Below are 22,405 nucleotides of genomic sequence, written 5' to 3'. Positions count from 1 at the left end.
CTGTGCCCCCAATACTATACTGCAGAAACAGTCCCCCTGGAAATACTGCTACCACACAGATAGTGCCCCAATACTGTGCCCGCTATGCCCCCAATACTATACTGCAGAAACAGTCCCCCTGGAAATACTACTACCACACAGATAGTGCCCCCTTAAACAATTATTGGCACACAGTGCTCTAAAAAATATCTGCGCCAAGACACTAATAGTATAAAGATAATGTCCCCCAAAAATAATTGTGCTAAGCTGATACTATGCCAGGGTGCCCCCAAAGTAACAGTGCTCCCCAAAATCCCACCAATAGAAATAATTCTCTGCCAGAGCACACTTAGTAGTAATAATGCCCTTATAGTGCCCTAGTAAGAATGTTCCTCATAGCCCCCCAGTAGTAGTAAAGCTCCCCATAATACCCCCTAGTAGTACTAATTCTCCCTATAATATGACAGTACATGAAATACCCCTGCTTAGTGCCCGCAGTTGAGCTAATGTCCCCATAATGTATGCCAGTATAAAATACCCCTATATAGTGCCCCAGTAAATGCCCTCATAGTGCTCCAATCCCCCTTCCCCATAGTGTCCCCCATAATATGCCAGTAAAAAAATGCCCCTTCTTAGAAATGCCCCCATAGTGCCCCCCATAGTGCCAACCCCCCCATAGTGCCAACCCCCCTCATAGTGCAAGCTCCCCCCATAGTGAAAACTCCCCCTTATAGTGCCAGCTCCCCCCATAATGCCAGCTCCCCCCCCATAGTGCCAGCTCCCCCCATAGTGCCAGCCCCCCATAGTGCCAGCCCCCCCCATAGTGCCAGCCCCACCATAGTGCCAGCCCCCTTATAGTGCAAGCTCCCCCATAGTGCCAGCTCCCCCATAGTGCCAGCCCCCACTATAGTGCCAGCTCCCCCTATAGTGCAAGCCCCCCCATAGTGCCAGCTCCCCCATAGCCATAGTGCCAGCTCCCTCATAGCCATAGTGCCAGCTCCCCCATAGTGCCAGCTCCCCCCCATAGTGCCAGCTCCCCCATAGCCATAGTGACAGCTCCCCCCGCAAAGAAATAAAAACAAATAAAAACAAAACACTAATACTTACCTCCATCAGCAGCGATGCAGGCCTCTTTCGGCCTGTGTTCCTGCTGTGTGCTGCCCGGCTCAGGCGGCACGATGATAATGACGTCATTGCGCTGCCTGAGCCGGCCTCTGATAGGCTGCAGGCATTAGTGCCTGCGGCCTATCAGAAGAAGAGGGGAGGGACACGCCTCTCCCTCCCCTGCCCCAAAGCACAGCCATCTGTATCGCTGTCCTGAGGACGGCGATACAGATGAATATGGAGATGAGCGCTTCCACAATGGAAGCGCTCATCTCCTACTGCCCGCCGCAATTACATCCAGAGCAGCGCCGCCTGTGGTGATCGGCGGTGCGGCCCTGAGGAATAAAAAAATAAAAAAATATTTTTGTTAAAGACGGGCGGCCCAGCGTCCGTTTTTTTAGGGCGTCCTGGGGGGCAATTGCCTCCCTGCCCCTCGGCCCAGCCCACCTCTGCTTGACAAGCAACTTAAGCAGGGAGGAACCATAGCTTCAGATGGAAAAAAATGACGAATATTCTAAAAAACAAATATATAGCAGCATCTTCTATAGTGCTATATATTCGTTTTTGACCCACGCCTATATTGATTGCGTAATATTCACATATTACACCATCATTACCTTGCCGATTTTTCGAGTAAAAGAAAAAGACGAATGTTCGAAAAACAAATATATAGCACTATATTCGCAAATTCTCGAAGTTGCGATATTCGCGATAAATATTCATAATTTGAATATTCTTGCTCAACACTAATGACTAATGCTTATGTGTACTCCATATACCAACCCAACCCCTCTTCCACCCAAGGAATAGACAGTAAAAAGATAACAAAAATCAATTCCACCTTTTCATATTTCCCCTTCGGCTTCTTTCTGCTGACCCCATATCTGTACATTTTTCAGCAGTTTCCCTTTTATTGCCATATTGCATTTCTCATCCCACTGCAACACATTCATTGCCGATAGCCAGGCCATAAAGTTAGGTGGGTCAGCTTCTTCAGAAGGGATGGTCAGGCTTGGTGCACCCAAATGGAAAGTAAGTAGTGATGAGCAGGAGGTGCCATATTCGATTTCGCGATATTTCGCGAATATTCGATTGAATATTCGTCTTATATTCGTCTAAGGCCTCTTTCACACGGCCGTTTTTTTTTCCCGTTTACTGGCCGTTTTTTGCGGTCCGTATACGGTCCGTATACGGAACCATTGATTTCAATGGGTCCGCAAAAAAAACGGAATGTGTTCCGTATGCATTCCGTTTCCGTTTTTCCGTTTTTTCCGTTCCGTTTTAACATAGAACATGTCCTATATTTGGCCGCAAATCACGTTCCGTGGCTCCATTAAAGTCTATGGGTCCGCAAAAAACGGAATGCATACGGAAGTGCATCCGTATGTCTTCCGTATCCGTTCCGTTTTTTGCGGATCCATCTATTGAAAATGTTATGCCCAGCCCAATTTTTGCTATGAAATTACTGTATACTGTATTTGCCATACGGAAAAACGGAACGGAAAAACGGAACGGAAACGGAAACACAACGGAAACAAAAAACGGAACAACGGATCCGTTTAAAACGGACCGCAAAACACTGAAAAAGCCATACGGTCGTGTGCAATAGGCCTAAGTCGAATATTCGTCATTATGATATTTATCGCGAATAATATGCGATTTAATTAATTGCGTATTGCGATTTTGTGTATTCGCCATATTGATATATATTCTTGTTTTAGAATATGACAAATATGACGAATATTCTAATAAAACAAAGTTATAGCAATATAGCGAATATTTGTAAAATACACATATAGACTGCAATTTCACTAATGTAGTGCTATAATCTTTTTTTTTTTTGTCAATTTTTTTTTGTCACTTTCTGAATCAGAAAGAGACAAAAAAAATTTGACAAAAAAAAAAAAAGATTATAGCACTACATTAGTGAAATTTCAGTCTATATGTGTCATTTACGAATATTCGCTATGTTGCTAAATATTCTTGTCTTACAATATGACGAATAATCTAAAAAACGAATATATAGCACTAAATCACATATATTCGTTTTTCAGAATATTCATTTTTTCCCCCCAAATTAGTACAGTTATTGCCCTTCGGCATACTCCTCCCCGACAAGCGTCCCTGTCACCATGGGAACGCCTGGTGGTTAGAATATACCATAGGATCTGAGTTTTATCGATCTAACTCAGATCCGATGGTATATTCTAACCACCAGGCGTTCCCATGGTGATGGGGACGCTTGAAGTTAGAATATACCGCCAGGGCGCTGTGATCTGCGCAATTAACCCCTCAGGTGAGGGTTGATTGCGCGGATCACAGCGCCCTGTGCGCCCTCCCCCCACCTCCCCAGTATTAAAATAATTGGTGGCCAGTGCGACCCCCCCAGTATTAAAATAATTGGTGGCCAGTGCGCCCTAACCCCCCCTCCCCCCAGTATTAAAATCATTGGTGGCAGTGGCCACAGGGTCCCCCTTCCCCCTTGCAGTGGCCACAGGGTCCCCCTCCCCCCCGGCATTGGTGGCAGCAGGCAGTTTCACTCAGCAGCATTTACTTACCTGCGGGACTCTCCTCCTTCTGAGAACTCACAGGTCTATGCGCCACAAAGACCTGTGAGTTCTCAGAAGGAGGAGAGCACCGCAGGTAAGTAAATGCTGCTGAGTGATTAACTAACCATGGCAGCCAGGACTTCAGTAGCTTCCTGGCTGCCATGGTAACCGATCAAAGCCCGGCCATTACGCTGGGACTCGATCGGAACTGCCTGCTGCCACCAATGACGGGGGGGAAGGGGGACCCTGTGGCCACTGCCAGGGGGGGAGGGGGACCCTGTGGCCACTAGCACCAATGATTTTAATACTGGGGGGGAGGGGGGTTAGGGCGCACTGGCCACCAATTATTTTAATACTGGGGGGGGCGCACTGGCCACCAATTACAAACCGGATTCCAAAAAAGTTGGGACACTATACAAATCGTGAAAAAAAACTGAATGCAATGATGTGGAGGTGCCAACTTCTAATATTTTATTCAGAATATAACATAAATCATGGAACAAAAGTTTAAACTGAGAAAATGTACCATTTTAAGGGGAAAATATGTTGAATCAGAATTTCATGGTGTCAACAAATCCCCAAAAAGTTGGGACAAGGCCATTTTCACCACTGTGTGGCATCTCCCCTTCTTCTTACAACACTCAACAGACGTCTGGAGACCGAGGAGACCAGTTTCTCAAGTTTAGAAATAAGAATGCTCTCCCATTCTTGTCTAATACAGGCCTCTAACTGTTCAATCGTCTTGGGCCTTCTTTGTTGCACCTTCCTCTTTATGATGCGCCAAATGTTCTCTATAGGTGAAAGATCTGGACTGCAGACTGGCCATTTCAGTACCCAGATCCTTCTCCTACGCAGCCATGATGTTGTGATTGATGCAGAATGTGGTCTGGCATTATCTTGTTGAAAAATGCAGGGTCTTCCCTGAAAGAGATGACATCTGGATGGGAGCATATGTTGTTCTAGAACCTGAATATATTTTTCTGCATTTATGGTGCCTTTCCAGACATGCAAGCTGCCCATGCCACACGCACTCATGCAACCCCATACCATCAGAGATGCAGGCTTCTGAACTGAGCGTTGATAACAACTTGGGTTGTCCTTGTCCTCTTTGGTCCGGATGACATGGCGTCCCAGATTTCCAAAAAGAACTTCGAATCGTGACTCGTCTGACCACAGAACAGTCTTCCATTTTGCCACACTCCATTTTAAATGATCCCTGGCCCAGTGAAAACGCCTGAGCTTGTGGATCTTGCTTAGAAATGGCTTCTTCTTTGCACTGTAGAGTTTCAGCTGGCAACGGTGGATGGCACGGTGGATTGTGTTCACTGACAATGGTTTCTGGAAGTATTCCTGAGCCCATTCTGTGATTTCCTTTACAGTAGCATTCCTGTTTGTGGTGCAGTGTCGTTTAAAGGCCCGGGCATCCAGTATGGTTTTACGGCCTTGACCCTTACGCACAGAGATTGTTCCAGATTCTCTGAATCTTCGGATGATGTTATGCACAGTTGATGATGATAGATGCAAAGTCTTTGCAATTTTTCGCTGGGTAACACCTTTCTGATATTGCTCCACTATCTTTCTGCGCAACATTGTGGGAATTGGTGATCCTCTACCCATCTTGGCTTCTGAGAGACACTGCCACTCTGAGAAGCTCTTTTTATACCTAATCATGTTGCCAATTGACCTAATTAGTGTTAATTGGTCTTCCAGCTCTTCGTTATGCTCAAATTTACTTTTTCCAGCCTCTTATTGCTACTTGTCCGAACTTTTTGGGGATTTGTTGACACCGTGAAAATTGGAATCAACGTATTTTTCCTTTAAAATGATACATTAAACGTTTAATCTGTCATCTACGTTCTATTACAAATAAAATATAGAAATTTGCCATCTCCACATCATTGCATTCAGTTTTTATTCACAATTTGTTTAGTGTCCCAACTTTTTGGGAATCCGGTTTGTATTTTAATACTGGGGAGGTGGGGGGGAGGGCGCACAGGGCGCTGTGATCCACGCAATTAACCCGCACCTGAGGAGTTAATTGCGCAGATCACAGCGCCCTGGCGGTATATTCTAACTTCAAGCGTCTGGTGGTTAGAATATACCATCGGATCTGAGTTAGAGCGCGAAAACTCAGATCCGATTGTATATTCTAACCACCAGGCGTTCCCATGGTGACAGGGACGCTTGTCGGGGAGGAGTATGCCGAAGGGCAATAACTGTACTAATTGGGAAAAAAAAAAAAAGAATATTCTATAAAACGAATATATGTGATATAGTGCTATATATTTGTTTTTTAGAATATTCATCAATGACGAATATTCTAAAAAACAAATATATTCGATATAGTGCTATATATTCGTTTTTTAGAATATTCGTCATTTTTTACCATCTAAACTCTTGATTCCTCCCTGCTTCTTGCTTGTGGGCCAATGAGTCATTGACCCACAAGCATTTTAAGCAGGAAGGAATCATGTGTTCAGATGGAGAAAATTATGAATATTCAATATAACGAATATATAGCACTATATTCGCAATATTCGCAAATTTTTTAAGTTGCCATATTCGCGATTAATATTCGTTATGCGAATATTCGCGCTCAACACTAGAAATAAGTCCAGAGAGTTAAGGTCTGCAGTAAACCAGTGTGCTTCTTTACTGAAGGAGCTCAATTGCAAAACAGTACAGGCAAGCAGGGCCAGTTTTAGAGAAAGTGTGGCCCTGGGCAAAATTTTAAGTGGGGCCCCAAAAGAAATATTGCACAGACAACACATAGCCTGTCTAACCAGATTACACATGGTTTTTCCACGCAGATAAACTGCTGTGTAATACAGTATCAGCAAGGTGTATAAGATTATCTTTAGGATAGGTCATCAATATCAGTTCGGCTGGCGTCCTTCTCCCGGGACACCTGCCGATCAACTGTTGGGAGGCCAGTGATGTCACTGTAATCTGTCTGGTGGCCTAGTTGCAGTTCAGTCCCGTTCAAGTGAAAGGAGATGAGCTGCAATACCAAACATCACTGCTGTCTAATGTACGGCTGTCTAATGTGCTTGGTAAACTATAAAGAGACCGCAGTGCTCAACGGAGCTCTGGTGAGCGCCGTGGCCTCTTCAAACAGCTGATCAGCAGGGGTGTCAGGAGTCGGATACCCACTGATCTGATACTGATGACCTATCCTGAGGATAGACCATCAATATCAAATTCCCAGGTAAATCTTTTAACTGAAAAAAACAAGAAGCAGGTTGGAAAGACAAACAAATCTAGCCTTTAAAGTGTAACTCTCCTTTAAAAACACTTTCCACATGTCATAGTGACCACATACCTCTTACATCCAGGGACATCTCCTGTCATGTAGACCTTCTCTTTCCTCTTCTCCTCCGTTTTACCCAGGCCACCATGACAAATTCTTTCAGCTGCATCTCATCTCTACAGAGTTTGTAACACAGACACTTCAGACTTCTCAATCAACCTCCCCATCCTGGTGTCCTGAAAATGTCATCCTGCTGCCAATCCCAATACTGTGCCTGTTGTGCTCCCCAATGTCCCAGGTACTATCCTGCTGAAAAAATAGTGACCCTAAGGCTACATGCACAGGACCGTATGTGTTTTGGGGTCCGCAAATTGCGGATCCACAAAAAAAAAATGGATGACATCCGCATGGCATCTTTTTTTTTTTTTTTTGGCGGATCCATTGTAACATTGCCTAAAATGGACAAGAATAAGATACAGCATCAAAAGTTTAAGACCACTTGAAAAATGGCAAAAAAATCATGTTTAGCATGGCTGGATCTTAACAAGGTTCCAAGTAGAGCTTCAACATGCAACAAGAAGAAATGGGAGTGAGACAAAACATTGTGGGAGTGCCCCAGTAATAATATTAACACCCTATATTGTGCTCCGGGTAATAATCCCTGTATAGTGTCCCCAAAAACAATAGAATTGACCCTACAGTGCCTACCCAATAGCAAGGCCCCCCACGCTGCCCCCATATAGTAATCCCCCCATAATAATGTGCCCCCCACACAGTAATTTCCCCCACATAGTAATTTGCCCCACACTGCATAGATAAAAATAGAAGAAAAAGCGTCACTCACCGAATCTTCACAAAACATAGCTTTATTGTAGGTAAAACACAGCAGGTGCGGGACGCAAATGCAGCTGAATCAGGCAACAGCCGTTTCACGCTAAAATCGCGCTTTGTCAAGCCCACTGACAGTAATTTACACCAAACTGCCCCCATATAGTAGTTTACCCCACACAGTAATTTACCCCACACTTCCCCCACATAGTAGTTTCCCCCACACTGTCCCCACACAGTAATATAGCCCACACTGCCCCCAAACAGTAGTTTCCACCACACTGCCCCCACACTGTAGTTTCCCCCATATTGCCCCATATAGTAATTTGCCCCACATAGTAATCCCTCCCATAATAATTTGCCCCAACATAGTAATCCCTCCCATAATAATTTTCCCCCACACAGTAATCCCACCATAATATTTTCCCCCCACATAGTAATTTGCAGCCATACTGCAATTTCCCTCCGATGTTCTATCTCTTCACATATCCTCCTGTGTGTCACCCCCATGTCCTCCAAAGCTGGCACGCCACAGTATGTGAGCGTTCAGGTCGGTGTTGGGCCCCCCAGCGGTGCTGGGTCCAGGGCTGCCAACCTGAACGTCATCCACCACTGACTGGAAGGAGGTCCCTTTGGTGACGGGAGCCCAAGCCAATTGCCCAGTTTGCCCTCCCTAACGCCAGCCCTGCAGGCAAGGCACTGAGATGGCTTCTCCAGTCTCCTCCCAGAAAGAAGGTTTTATGCTGAGGAAAGGCCTGAGGTAGCTGTCTCTCTCTCTCTCTCTCTCTCTCTCTCTATGAAGGCTGGTACCTTGGCCAACAGCTCATTGCCCAGGGTATATTGCTCAATTGTTCAGCTGGCTCTCTGGTCACAGGACTGGTGACCCTAGGTCTGTGGTTCAGTGTCCCCATCTCAGCATCTTCTTCTGGTCACTCATGCAGTCTGGCAAAGTATCTCCAAATAAACACTGGTCCCTATCTGCAGACTGGCAAAGTCTCTCCTACTAAACACTGGTCCCTATCTGCAAATAAGTAGGGGCTCTGACTTATCTCCTTATATACAGTTTCTACCTGAACTAGAACCTTATAGGGGGAGGGGTGGAGTGGAAAATCACAGCCTAAACAGAATTGTTGTTCCGATTTCTGTCAATAGCATTTAACAATAGAGTTTCATTGCAAGTCTATGGGAATGACTAAGCAGTTCCAGACATAAACTAGTCTTCAGACATAAACAACAGAGCTAAACCAGTCAGAAGGTTAGTTGGCTGTTTTTTCCCCTCCAAACTTTGCATACGTATAAAGTCATAAAGTCTCTCAATATTAGCTGGCTGTGCATTAACTGTTTTCACAGTGCAGTGCAGATATAATTCAAGAACAGGATATTGCATAATAAACATAAGTGCAGTTCAACAATATGAAACAGTATAAGTGCAAGTAACCCCTTCAAAGTTCAACAAAGTAGGGAGCTAATGGCGTTGCTTAGTAGCAATAGGGGCAAAATGTCCACAGGTGTCAGTAGTCCAAAATACCCTAGCTCACGGGCACTACACATCCATGCCCAGACAGATTTTTGAAGATCACATCTCCTCTCAAGTTCCCCAAGCTGAAACTCTTACAGACATCTAAGGTCATCTTACTTACTGTAGATCTTGGAGATAAATAGACACTACGGTCCTCACAGTCTGCTCTTGGGAATTAAATCAATGCAGAGAATTGCTGGGATCGTCAAGGTCTTCCTTTTGTTTACCGTATTAGCGCACAGAGTAGAATATAGTATGTAGAATGCTTGTTTCAATAAACTATATTTACAATAAACCAGAAAAGGTTTGTAACTAATGGATATATGTTTCAATCCCCTAATGAAAAACAATTTTCAAGACACAGCATCCCTAGGTAAAACCTTTACGACTCCAAAGTCTCAAGCCGCTGATTGAGTAACAGAGGAAATTTGGATTTCTCTTGTAATATCCAGAGCAGTGCACATTACGAGATATTAAGTTAATTGTGTTATAAACCACGTCCTTATTGGCATGGCTCTCATTTTGCCCGAGAACAGACACACATCTTGTGTAAGTAGTTAGTGTGGGATGAAAAGCTTTAGGCACACAGTGACTTTATGTTAATAGTAATTAATATTATTATGCATTTCTCTCGCTATCTGCATTAATGCCTCTGCAAATTAGCAACGCGCTATTAAAATTGGCCTTGTATTTCTAGCGTTACCATAAAAGCTTGGGCTGCATTTGCATTTCTCTACTTGCAGGTCTACTTGTTAAGTTTCATTTATCCTCCACGCTACAGCCAAAGATCTTAATGGCTTTTCAACCCACGTCCTTGCTCAACATCATGAAAATATACTTGAAAATATTCCATCCAAAATGAAACCCATAATTACTTGATTGTAATATGCAGATTAGTAATTAATAATATATAAAGTAATCATTAGGATAAATGAAGTGTAAAATTAGAAGAGTTGTGCCTCCGTCATACCAGTGGTGCTAGGTCCAGATAAAATCTACATTCTATAAATTCAGAATTTACACTAATATGTGGAGCCACCAAGGAAAGAATACCTTTAAAATGCAGGACGTTACATCTAAAGGGGTTGTCCCATGAAAAATATTCCACAGTTTTCAAACCAGCACCTGAATCTGAATTCTATTGTTATTACATGTAATTGAGTTATTCAATAAAATGTAGCTGTACAGCGCCACCTGCTGTTAGTTTTTTTCTTATTTATTTGTCCTGCTCATTGACAGGGCCGCACATGCTCAGTTCCATCCTTCAACTACCTCCTGAGCTGTGATAGGGAGAGCTGAGACATGCCCCTGAGCTGTGATAGGGAGAGCTGAGACACGCCCATTTAGCTGCAGCAGAGAAGACACTCCCCTTGTGCTGTCAGCTTGATATAAATCTAGCAGAGTAATGAATGGGGAGATCTCTGGATCCATGTGAGGTACAGAGCTGGTTCTAGCTTTATTAGAAGTTTGTCTTATACTGTATGATGTCTGATTTTTATTTTTACATTAGTCATGGGCTAACCCCTTTAACATTATGCCAGGGGTAGTTTCCATAGGTTTGCAGAAATAACAGTTATACATGGCATCGGGTGCCATAGGGCGCCCAAAGGCTTATCTGCCACATAAAAAGAGACCGCCATTACAAATGGGACCTGATAGGTTGGGCTCCATGTTCTATATTTGGAATTGGGGCCCAGGAGTTTTAAAAGGATTGTCTGAGAGTTTTGAAACTTTTGAGGAAAGCAGAGACACTTAAGAAGCAAAAAAAATCGATACTCATCTGCTAAAGATTCCTCTGTTGCAGAGTTGTTGGACTCGTGCTTGGACCATACAATTCCCCGTCAGACCAGAAGTGATAATGTCATGTCTAATGTTTATGTGACCACTCAGTCAGTTACTGGTCTCAGTGCTCGCGTGCACATAAATGGTATGTGACTGCTGAGCTCAATAATTGGGTGACCAGTTACTTGAACCATAAATGTGACATCATCAAAACTTTTGATGAGAATGAGGGGAATATTTGAAGTCTGTTTTTCTTGAGTCTGTGTTGGCGTACTTTGCATCAAATTTATTAAATAGCACAAGTTGTTTGCTAAGTGGCATAGGATTTGACTTTTTTTGCAACAGGAGTGAAAATCATTAACATAGCTAACCACGCCCACTTCCCCACCTATATTTCAAAACTGTAGTTGTGTAATAAAATGCAAATAAGTTGCAAACATTTTGTGCAAGTGACCTTAAAGGGGTTCTCCGGGAATTAAGAAAATGAAAATACTTAAATATTACTTTATTATAAATATATTCTCAAATACCTTCCATTATTTATAATGGCTCGTTTTGTCTGGGAAGCAATCATCAGGGGAGACAAAATGGCCGCTGTCCTATTAGTTCACACAAAACCTGTCCTGATCACACATGAGGACAAGTTACAACACTGAGGTAAAGAGCTGCCTTATTCTCATCTCTGCTCTCTACTTGTCATGGATTATGATCCTGATTACAGATGATAAGAACGTTAGCTGAATCTCTGGGGAATTTATTTCATGAGGAGACATGAAGTACAGAGAGGACGGACAGGACAGACTGTGGTAATGGAGACTGTAAACAAGAGCTGCTGCTCATTAGCCACACATCACCCTCCTCTCATGTCTCCTTATCATCTCCATTCCCACAGAGATTCACCTGTATTCAGGATCATGATTCCTGACAAGCAGAGCAGAGAGGAGGATGAGGCAGCTCTATGGCTCATTGTGGTGAAGTAACTTGTCCTCCTGTGTGATTAGGACAGGTTTTGTGTGTACTGATAGGATGGCGGCCATTTTATTTCTTCTAATGATTGCTCCCGAGACAAAACAAGCCATTATAAGTAATGAGAGGTATTTGTGAATATATTTATTATAAAATAATATTTAAGTAGCCCACTGGACTCTTAGCCCCAGAATGAGTACGGATTACAACCAATAAATTACAAGCTGTAATAAATGCTTTTCTATAAAGCTACATATCAATAAATTTAACTCTTCATCGTCTATAATATTCTGACCTTAGACAGGATAGAAATTCCACTATGAGATTCACTTTAAAATGATTCTTAACCTGTACTAATAGAAAAATGAACCTGACCTTTACCAATGTCCTTCTCTACTTATCTGCAGTCAGCACAGATCCGATCCAGCTGCATCATGTTTGACAGCCTAGCTCCCAGTTTGACTGCCTAAGGCCCCTTTCACACGGGCGTGTATTCCGCGCGGATGCGATGCGTGAGTTGAACGCATTGCACCCGCACTGAATCCTGACCCATTCATTTCTATGGGACTGTGCACATGAGCGGTGATTTTCACGCATCACTTGTGCGTTGCGTGAAAATCGCAGCATGCTCCTCTTTGTGCGTTTTTCACGTAACGCAGGCCCAATAGAAATGAATGGGGTTGTGTGAAAATCGCAAGCATCCGCAAGCAAGTGCGGATGCGGTGCGATTTTCACGCACGGTTGCTAGGAGACGATCGGGATGGAGACCCGATCATTATTATTTTCCCTTATAACATGGTTCTGAATACAGGAGGGGTTAAAAAAATAAAAATAATAAGTTAACTCACCTTAACCACTTGATCGCGCAGCCCGGCTTCTCTTCTGTCTTCTTCTTTGCTGTGTGCAGGAAAAGGACCTGTGGTGACGTCACTCCGGTCATCACATGGTCCGTCACATGATCTTTTACCATGGTGATGGATCATGTGATGACCGGAGTGACGTCACCACAGGTCCTTTCCGAGCACACAGCAAAGAAGAAGACAGAAGAGAAGCCGGGCTGCACGATCAAGTGGTTAAGGTGAGTTAAATTATTTTTAATTTTTTTTTAACCTCTCCAGCGCTATTGTACTATGCATTCTGTATTCAGAATGATATTATTTTCCCTTATAACCATGTCATAAGGGAAAATAATACAATCTACAGAACACCGATCCAAAGCCCGAACTTCTGTGAAGAAGTTCGGGTTTGGGTACCAAACATGCCGATTTTTCTCACGCGCGTGCAAAACGCATTACAATGTTTTGCACTCGCGCGGAAAAATCGCGCATGTTCCTGCAACGCACCCGCACCTTTTCCCGCAATGCCCGTGTGAAAGAGGCCTAAGGGTTCCGTTGCCGGAACTGCCTGCCGGATCCGGAAATCCGCATGCAAACGGATAGCATTTGTTTCCAGATCCGTCTGACAAATGCATTGAAATACCAGATCCATCTCTCCAGTGTCATCTGGAAAAACGGATCCGGTATTTATTTTTTTCACATTTTTAAAGGTCTGCGCATGCGCAGACTGGGAAACCGGATCTGTTTTTCCAGAACACTTGGTACCGAATCCGGCATTAATACATTTCAATGGAAATTAATGCCGTATCCGGCATTCCGGCAAGTGTTCTGGAATTTTGGCCGGAGAAAATACCGCAGCATGCTGTGGTATTTTCTCCAGCCAAATACCGTAAGAGGGACTGAACTGAAGACATCCTGATGCATACTGAACGGATTGATTTCCATTCAGAATGCATTAGGATAAAACTGAAGTGTTTTTTTCCAGTATTGAGCCCCTGTGACGGAACCCAATACTGGAAAACTTTAACGCTAGTGTGAAAGTACCCTAACAAAAACAGCCTTTTCAATGATGGTTGTCAGACATGTCCCTCATGACCTGTCTGTTTCACTGCATGTTGCTTACTTTATATAGATTCCTGCTGATTCCATCGAGTTCAATTATGAAAAGATAATGCAGGAGCTTCTACATCAATACCTGTTCGTTCGGAGTAGTTTTACACCTGGTGTAATCTTGTTGTGTTCTGATAGTCTAATCTATTGCTATTGTCTTCTTCTTAGGAGCTAAAGGATAAAATGAAGCAGCTCTTACCTCTTATCCCTGTTCTTGACCAATACAAGTCAGACACCAAGATGATTGTCCAGTTAAAGGAGGAAGTGCGAAACCTCTCTAATGTCCTGCTTGTGATACAAGAAGAGATGGGGGCCTATGATTATGAGGAACTGCAGCAGAGGGTCATGATTTTGGAAGCCAGGTTGCACTCTTGTATGCAAAAACTGGGTATGTATGATCAGCTTCTTAGGTTTTTAATGTCTCATTAATAATTAAAATAATTACATTTAATAAATTTTCATAGAAGGAGGTTGTCTGCTCTTGATCTTCATCTCTTAGCCAGAGGAGAACACTTTAACAAAGAGCATCTGTTGCTCTAGAGAGCCTGTTGTGTTCTACATTATACAGACAACCTACTGATTTGCAAGGACACTGTGTAATACATCATTATCCCCTGTGGGGGGCAGGGGATATGAAAAGTTGCTGCCAAGTTTCCTCACAGGTGACAGCTGATCACTAGGGGTCCAACTAGTTGGACATTTTATCAATTTATTATTGTAAAGGAACCTTTCTAACAAGTGGGGATTGTCCAAAGAGGACAATTTGTTTGACCATGAAGTCCTCCCTACAAGGCAAGCATTGCCGAAAAGAAATGTTCTGTCTGGTATCTCCCTTCTCATTTAGGCATAAACCTCAGAACTTGCTCTGATTCTTCATCTAATGTACAGTAGGCTTCCTGTAATTTCATGTTCTTAAGAATTTCGATAAAAATGTTAGTGAAATTTTAATTGGTGTTGCTAGATTGGTATGGATGTCAAAGGCACAGTGAATGACTTAATGATAGGTTCCTGAAAAATAACCCCTCTCTTCAAAGCTTTAACGAGACACTTCAGCCACCAACAAATTGCCTTGTAAACTCCAAGTCGATTTTTCATTTCAGGTAAAATTTACAAGTGGGCAGAACTTACTTAAAGCAGTAAATGACTCATTCAATTCGTTAACCATTTATGTCCCATTGCTTAGCTAGTCAACATCAAATCCTCCTGACCACCTTCTTGAATGTGTATAAATCTTCATGAAAAGTCTGATCTGCTGCTTTAGTTTTTGTGCTCTTTAATGTATAAGTACCATAAATTAAGGCGTTTTCATTCCATAAAAAATACAGTACTTTATGCTTAGTGCAGGGCCTTACAAGGCGGTGCATGATTCATGGAACACAAAAAAGTAAATCCCTGTGTCATGCACCGCCCCCCAGGGCTTGCACAAGACATAATACAGTATGTTCCCAGAAGGTTTCTTTAAGCAATTGGACTTAAAAGGTTAATGAAATCCGTGACACACATACTTTTTCTGGAATAGGTGATACAATTTGCTGTACATCACCCTCGAAATCTGAGATGGCTATACACATTAAATAACTGCTAGCCGACAGCTATATCTCCCAACCAACCCATAAACATGCCTACCTGGCTCAGCCAAGTATACATGTTCATTTCAAAGGGGAAGAAGGGACTAAAATGCTGTCAGCCCATCTGGCAATGGCTCAGCACCAGTCGGAATGTTGTAATTCACCTAGTTGATACAGAAGAAGTAAACAAAATCCTATGTGGTGGTTGCCAATTACTCCATACTTAGAGAAAAATTAAAGGGGTTTTCCAGGCTCCTGATATTGATGGCCTATCCTCAGGATAGGTCATTAATATATGATCAGTAAGGGACCAATAAGCCTCTCCCCCAGAGTAGTGACTGTGCTGGGTCATTGAAGTGACCAGGAGCTGAGCTGCAGTAACCCAACATAACCACTACACTTTAAATGGAGCTGTTTTTTCTATTTCATTTACAGTGCTAGTTCCTTCTGTAGAGGCTGCAGGGAGAAGTTGTTGGATGGGGGTGTGGGGTGTTAGACCTTTACCATTCGGATATAAATGACCTATCCTGAGGCTAGTTCATCAATATCAAGGGCCTGGAAAACACCTTTAATTCAACAATCAGAAAAAAATCATTGGAAAAATGTTCCATCTCCAGAGATCTACCCATGCCATATGCAATATTTTACTTTCAAAAAAGGCATCCAGGACCTTCTTCAATTTGCATAATGAATCAATAATCACAAAATCCCATGGCTCCATAGATTCCCTACTTTTATAGTAAAAAATCCCCATTTAACGGTATATTGATGCTAAAACCTTCTTTCCTGCAGACGTAGAGGATACCTCATTATCATGGTTTCAGGCCAAGGTGTAAAAATATTATTAGAAAGATCTGTATACTATCCATTCATACATTTGTATGTTGTTATAAGATCTCCCCTAAGCCATCTTTTTGCCAAAGTAAATAACCCCAAAATTGTTAGTTCAGAATAAAGTGATGACCATCAGCTCTCAAATTGGAGGACCCAATGGAATTGCTTTTCTTTTCTAAGATATTTGTTAATATTGCATGGAGGCTTAAGATGTGGGAAATATCGAACTAGGCATTTCTTGTACCTCATCATAGAACATTTACACATCATTGTAAAATTTGCTATCCTCATTGCACACACAGTGCATATCAACCTATAATTGTCAGAACCTGGACCAAGTAGAGTATCGGCTGGAATGTTGGTCAGACATGCCAGTGGTGGATCATGTGGAAAAATTCAGTCATATCGGAGAGCTAATTTTTTATGTTTGATTAAGTTTAAATAAAAAGCCATACAGATATTAGATAAACACAGATGTAATGTTTTCTGCTTTTTTTGTGTCACATTAACAGGGTTAAATGTCACCCATCAGACTTCAATTCACATCCACTTATACTTCTTAACATAAAAAGCCTGGATCAAGCTTCACAAAACCCTTTTTTTCCACCAAGCATTTCAGAGAAATATCAAATATTAATGTGATAAAAGTAGATTATTTTTTATGTGCTGCCCAGCTGGAAATGAACCCACTAGAGCAAGGTCTAAGTTAATTGGAAGGCAGATACTCAAATAATATGATTAGAACCTTGGAACATTCAAAACCAGCCTAATAATTGGTTTTATATATGAGACCATTCCAAGAGTCACAGGTTACTGTTGACTGTGGCAGGCAGAGAGAGAGAGAGAGAGAGAGAGACCATTAGTCACTTTAAAAGCACCACTCTTTTTTAGGGCTTAATGTTATAAAATGCATCAAGTAATAGCCCCCATAGGTAGGACTGTAACTGGTTATTACTGAGGTATTGATGCAAAGTGCAGGAATTTACTTTAAACTCTCGAGGGTAATGTATAATTAAACTCCTGTAAACATGTGTTCATAAACCATGAATTCACGTGCTTGGAGTTCCGGGGTCAACTTTCCACTGTTTATTAAGAAGGTGTACAGATCAGGAGTGGACATATAGCCTATGCAGCATGTTCAACTGCACGGGGTCCCAGAATGGATAAGGGGGGAGGGGGTTGGGCAATCTTATCCCTGTATATACAACTGACAATATAAATCATCAATTTGTATCTTATCTGTTGATGGCAGATACTCTGGGTTGTAGTCTACTTGCTCCCACCCAATCGTACGGGAAAATAGGGAGAGGGGAGAAAGGAAGAGCAGAAAAAAAAAGTATGTGTGTGTGTGAGGGGAGGTCCAGTAAATCAACTAAGCAAATAGGGTCTCATGCTCCACTGTACCATGGAGCAGAATTCATTGATATGTCTAAGGGAAGCAGTGATCTCTTCCATTCTCCTACTATCCTCCACCTTGTGAACCCAATGAGATATAGAAGGTAGGGAAGGGGACTTCCTTATAGCTGGTATACAGGAACGAGCAGCATTCACTAAGTGTCTTATGATTGATTTGTCAAAGAGTAGAAGCGGAAGATCTAATAAATGAAGCAAAAAGAACTCTGGAGTCAAATGTATTTTTTCCCAAAAGTGTTTATGTTTACTACATTGCCAAAAACAATAGTCTTCCTTCTGCAAAATCCTCAATGAAGGGGAAAAGTAGTTCAATTTTTATGAATAATGAGGTGAAAAAGTGGCCCCATCGGTATGTGGCTCCAGCTTCGGTAACAGTCTGTACAAGGGGTTTAAGAAGACGTCTCATTGCCAGAGTGTGTCTAGAGACGTCTCGCAGTAAGTGAATCTGAGCACCTACAAATGAGGTGGGTCCCTGTCTCCAGACCTGTTGAAAAATCTCCTCTTTTTCTCTAAAGTGTACTCTGCAGAAGACATCTCTGGGTGCAGGATTATCAGGGCGTCTGGGGCCCATAAATACGATGAACTCTGTCTAAGTCAATTCCCTGCTCTGATGTTCTAGATTGAAGGGTATTAAAAATGTGGTCACTGCAGAGCATATTTCAGTGGTGGAGACAGTGTCCAGGATCCCAAGCAGTTTGATATTGTTACGACAATCCCTATTTTCCCGGTCATCCAAGTGAAGTAATAAATGTCTATTTATGGTGTGTTGTAAGGAGAGGGTTTCATCAACCTTAGAGATTTGGGTGTCCAAGGCGGAGGTGGCTTGCGCCTGTGAGTTTAATTGAGTGAAGACCCTTTAAGGTCTGCCTTTATGGATGCAATGGTCTGTTCCTGTTTGTATTCAACTGAGAAGAGACCAACTATATTTAAGCTTTTGGTGTTTACAACGTCTGCTGTGAGAGGATGAGGCAGATAAGGTCCCTGAGGCATCAAAGAGGCCAGGGGAGTGAAAGATGGCCAATGTGGGTGGAAAGTCTTGGCCAGAATCCAACATAGAAGTGGGTTGGTGCTTAGACCTCGGTAAAAACTCAAGTCCATAAGGAGAGAGAAATAATGGCATGACCGTGGCCGTGGATCTCAATCGCCATTTTGACTAGCCATCTGCGTGAGTCCCATTTTATATTTAGGCAGGGGTGCACCTAGCCTTTCTGCTGCCTGAGGTGAAAACTGAAATGGCGCCTCTCCCTCCCCAATGCCAATTTCTTAACCTAACCCCTTCAGCCGATGGCCCTTTGGCTGCCCCTCTCTTGCCCCTACCTGTCTGAGGTGCTGTCTGAGGTGATCACCTCACTTCACCTCATTGGTGGTACATTCTGTGTTTAGGTGGGGCAGTAGGCTTCTGCAATAGAGGAGTAGATGGTGTTGCTAGTGAGAAATGCACTTACCAAGCCTAGAACAGGTAAAAAGGTCTCAGCTGCCACCAGTCATTCCTGGTCCGCTACGGGAAAGTTTTCCAGTGCAGGGTCTTCTGAAGCAGGAGAGGCTGGGCGTGTCATGGTCTGCAGATGCTGTATCTAATGTTAGACTGAGGCCTAGGGCTGAGGGAGACGCCGTGAGCACTCCTGTTGGTGCCATTTTGGATTATGCACCGAAAAAGAGCTGAAATATCTACCAATTCTTGGTTCTGGAGCTAGAAAATTGAAGCCCTGTTTTCCATAACGCCTGACTATCCTCCCTAGAGCAGATAATAGTTCAAGTCCACTGTAAATAGGCAAAGTGAGGGCTAAGGGAACGGTAGCTCTAGAAGGTGTATTTTCACAGCTGCATGCTCATGCCCCCAACTTGTTTCTTCTTGAGATAATCTAGGGTTTTAAGCTGCTGTTTTAAAATTACACTCATTTTCTGAAAATGTGAAGCCTGTCTAGTGTCAAAAAAGACTATAAAGATCATATTTTCTCTTTTTATCTAAAACTGTAAAAGTTAGCCTTAGAAATATCTAAGCATATTCTATAAATATAACCATTCCAACCACCTTCATATTCCTTTTCAATTTCAGGTTGTGGCAAACTCACAGGCGTCAGTAACCCAATCACGATACGTGCCTCGGGGTCTCGGTTTGGGTCATGGATGACAGATACTATGGCTCCCAGTGCAGATAATAGGGTGAGTCATCAGATACACTGTTTAAAGTTCAATGTGTTTTATTTTAACTGCATTTTTCTAATCTGTTGGCTATAGAAAGCCACAGGCTATGATACTCACTGCAAAATACGGATGAAGTAACAAGGAGTTATTGTTGAACATGGTGGAGTTGGCCAGGAACAGAAGGCAGTAAACTGAGTAGAAACAATTTAACCACTATATTGTAGGCCTCGTGACTTATAGCATATTGTCCTCTCTTCACCAGTGCAATGTTTTAAGATGAAACAGGTTGTAATGTGCTTGTGTCCTCCTATTTTTTCCTGTAATAGTATAAAAACAGTAGTAGTACTTCACGTCATGTAAGAATTAGCTAATGTGCTATATTGTATGACTTTTCGTTATTGCGGTCTTAGGGGAAATTTGTTTGAGTAAGAGGTAGTTGGCTTAGGAAGATTGAGAAACACAGTATTTAGGACATACATAAAAAAATATATAGCCACTTAAAAAAAAAAATCTAATAGATACCAGAACTCACCAACCCCCCACTGTTCCCATTCCAATGCTTAATGGTCTAGGACCGCTCTCTGTGACAACAGTGAATACTAGGGATGAGAGGACCCATGGATGTTCGGGTTCGCCGAGTTCGGGACCCGAACTTGACCCGAATTTAAACCCGAACCCCATTGAAGTCAATGGGGACCCAAACTTTGGTGCACTAAAATAGCTGTAAAATAGTCATAGTAAGGGCTAGAGGGCTGAAAAAGGAAGCAAAATGGGGGTAAGAGCAGGTAAATTGCCCTGCAAACAAATGTGGATAGGGAAATTACTTAAAATAAGATAAAATATAAAAAAAAAAAATCTTGAACTAGGAGGCGGAGGTCAAAGTGGAGTAGGAGGTCGAGGAGGCGGTAGACGTGGCGGCGTAGGTGGAAGGGGCGGTGGAGGAGGAGGAGGCAGCCGACATTGTTTTTTTTTTTTTCATTTATTTATTTTTTATAAATTTGGGGAGGTCCCAAAACATTGGGAAATGGAAAAGAGAACGCAAAGAGAAAGTGCGCTGGAGTATAACAATGGCTGGGTGCGGTCGGTATACTTGTTTATTCAGCACAAGGTATGGACAAGTCCTGTGGTATCCATGCCTGGTTCATTTTAATGAACGTGAGCTTGTCCACATTGGCTGTGGACAGGCAGCTGCGCTTGTCTGTGATCACCCCCCCTGCAGTGCTAAACACGTTCAGCCAATACACTGGCCGCAGGGCAGGCCAGCACATCAGGGGCATTAAGGGCAAGCTCAGACCATGTGCCCAATTTGGAGACCCAGAAGTTGAAGGGGGCAGACCCATCAGTCAGTACGTGTAGGCATGTGCACACTTACTGTTCCACCATGTTGCTGAAATGCAGTCTCCTGCTAAGACGTTCCATATCAGCTGGTGGTGCTGGTTGTTGTGGCGTGCTGACAAAGCTTTTCCACATTTCAACCATTCTAACCCTGCCTTCTGAGGTGCTGGCGGTGCCCCAGCTGCGTTGGCGACTTCTTCTTCCTCCTCTGCATACGCCTTGTGCTTCCACTGAGCCCCCGCTGTCAGGTTAGAATGCCATCAGCAGCATGTCAACCAGTGTGCGCTTGTACTTACTCGAGCATATTCCAAACGCGCTCCATTGACGGAATTAAGGACGGTACGTTGTCCTTGTAGCGGGGATCCAGCAGGGTGGCCACCCAGTAATCAGCACTGGTTAGAATGTGGGCAACTCGGCGGTCGTTGTGCATGTACTGCATCATGTAGTCGCTCATGTGTGCCAGGCTGCCCAGAGGCAATGACAAGCTGTCCTATGTGGTAGGTGTATCGTCTGTGTCTTCTGTATCCCCCCAGCCATGCTCCTGTGATGCTGATGAGCTGCTTTTGGTGCAACCCTGCTGTGCACTCGGTTCCTCCTACTCTTAATCCTCCTCATCCTGCACAACTGTGTCCTGGCTGTACAGTTGTGTACCTTGCGTATGTTAGTGCAGGAACCCATACTCGGAGCCACTTGTGAATGACTGGCCTGAAACCCTTGTAAATGATCCCTCTTCCTCCTCCTCCTGTGCCACATCCTCTTCCATCATCGCCCGAAGTGTTTTTTCAAGGAGACATAGAAGTGCTATAGTAACGTTGAGGACGGCGTCATCGCCACTGGCCATGTTGGTGGAGTACTCGAAACAGTGCAACACGGTACACACGTCTCGCGTGGAGGCCCACTTGTTGTACAGAATCCATAATTAAAGTACATTCATTTATTCATTTGAATTAGTAAAACATCCAAACAACTTTTCATGTTGCAGGACAATGTAGATGTTTGTAAACCACAGAGCCTGAAAAATAGTTTTACTTTTTACTATCATAAACCCTCTGGAAGATTCAGACTTTCCTATTGATTTAATCATCGCTGTGGATCAACACAAATTAACAAAGCTTCACTGCTAACTGCCCAATTCTTGAAATCTTTCTATGCTATGCAGACCATATTTTGTGAAAATGTAATAGATA

General features: G+C 43.1%; 1 protein-coding gene and 1 long non-coding RNA gene across 2 annotated transcripts in view; one reads left to right on the top strand and one right to left on the bottom strand.

Moving 5' to 3' along the window:
• OLFM2 (olfactomedin 2) overlaps window positions 1-22,405 on the top strand; it is a 229,359-nt gene that overhangs the window by 121,384 nt on the left and 85,570 nt on the right. Inside the window, exons 4-5 of the mRNA XM_040414881.1 lie at window positions 14,092-14,311; window positions 19,795-19,901. Coding sequence (XP_040270815.1) covers window positions 14,092-14,311; window positions 19,795-19,901 — 327 coding nt within the window. The remainder of the gene's footprint in view (window positions 1-14,091; window positions 14,312-19,794; window positions 19,902-22,405) is intronic.
• LOC120986359 overlaps window positions 1-22,405 on the bottom strand; it is a 142,451-nt gene that overhangs the window by 43,203 nt on the left and 76,843 nt on the right. The gene's annotated exons all lie outside the window — the stretch shown is intronic.

The sequence above is a fragment of the Bufo bufo genome, chromosome 1 (genome assembly GCF_905171765.1).
Source record: "Bufo bufo chromosome 1, aBufBuf1.1, whole genome shotgun sequence".
Taxonomy (NCBI): domain Eukaryota; kingdom Metazoa; phylum Chordata; class Amphibia; order Anura; family Bufonidae; genus Bufo; species Bufo bufo.
The sequence above is the reverse complement of the archived record's forward strand: the minus strand, read 5'-3'. Positions and strand labels throughout refer to the sequence as shown.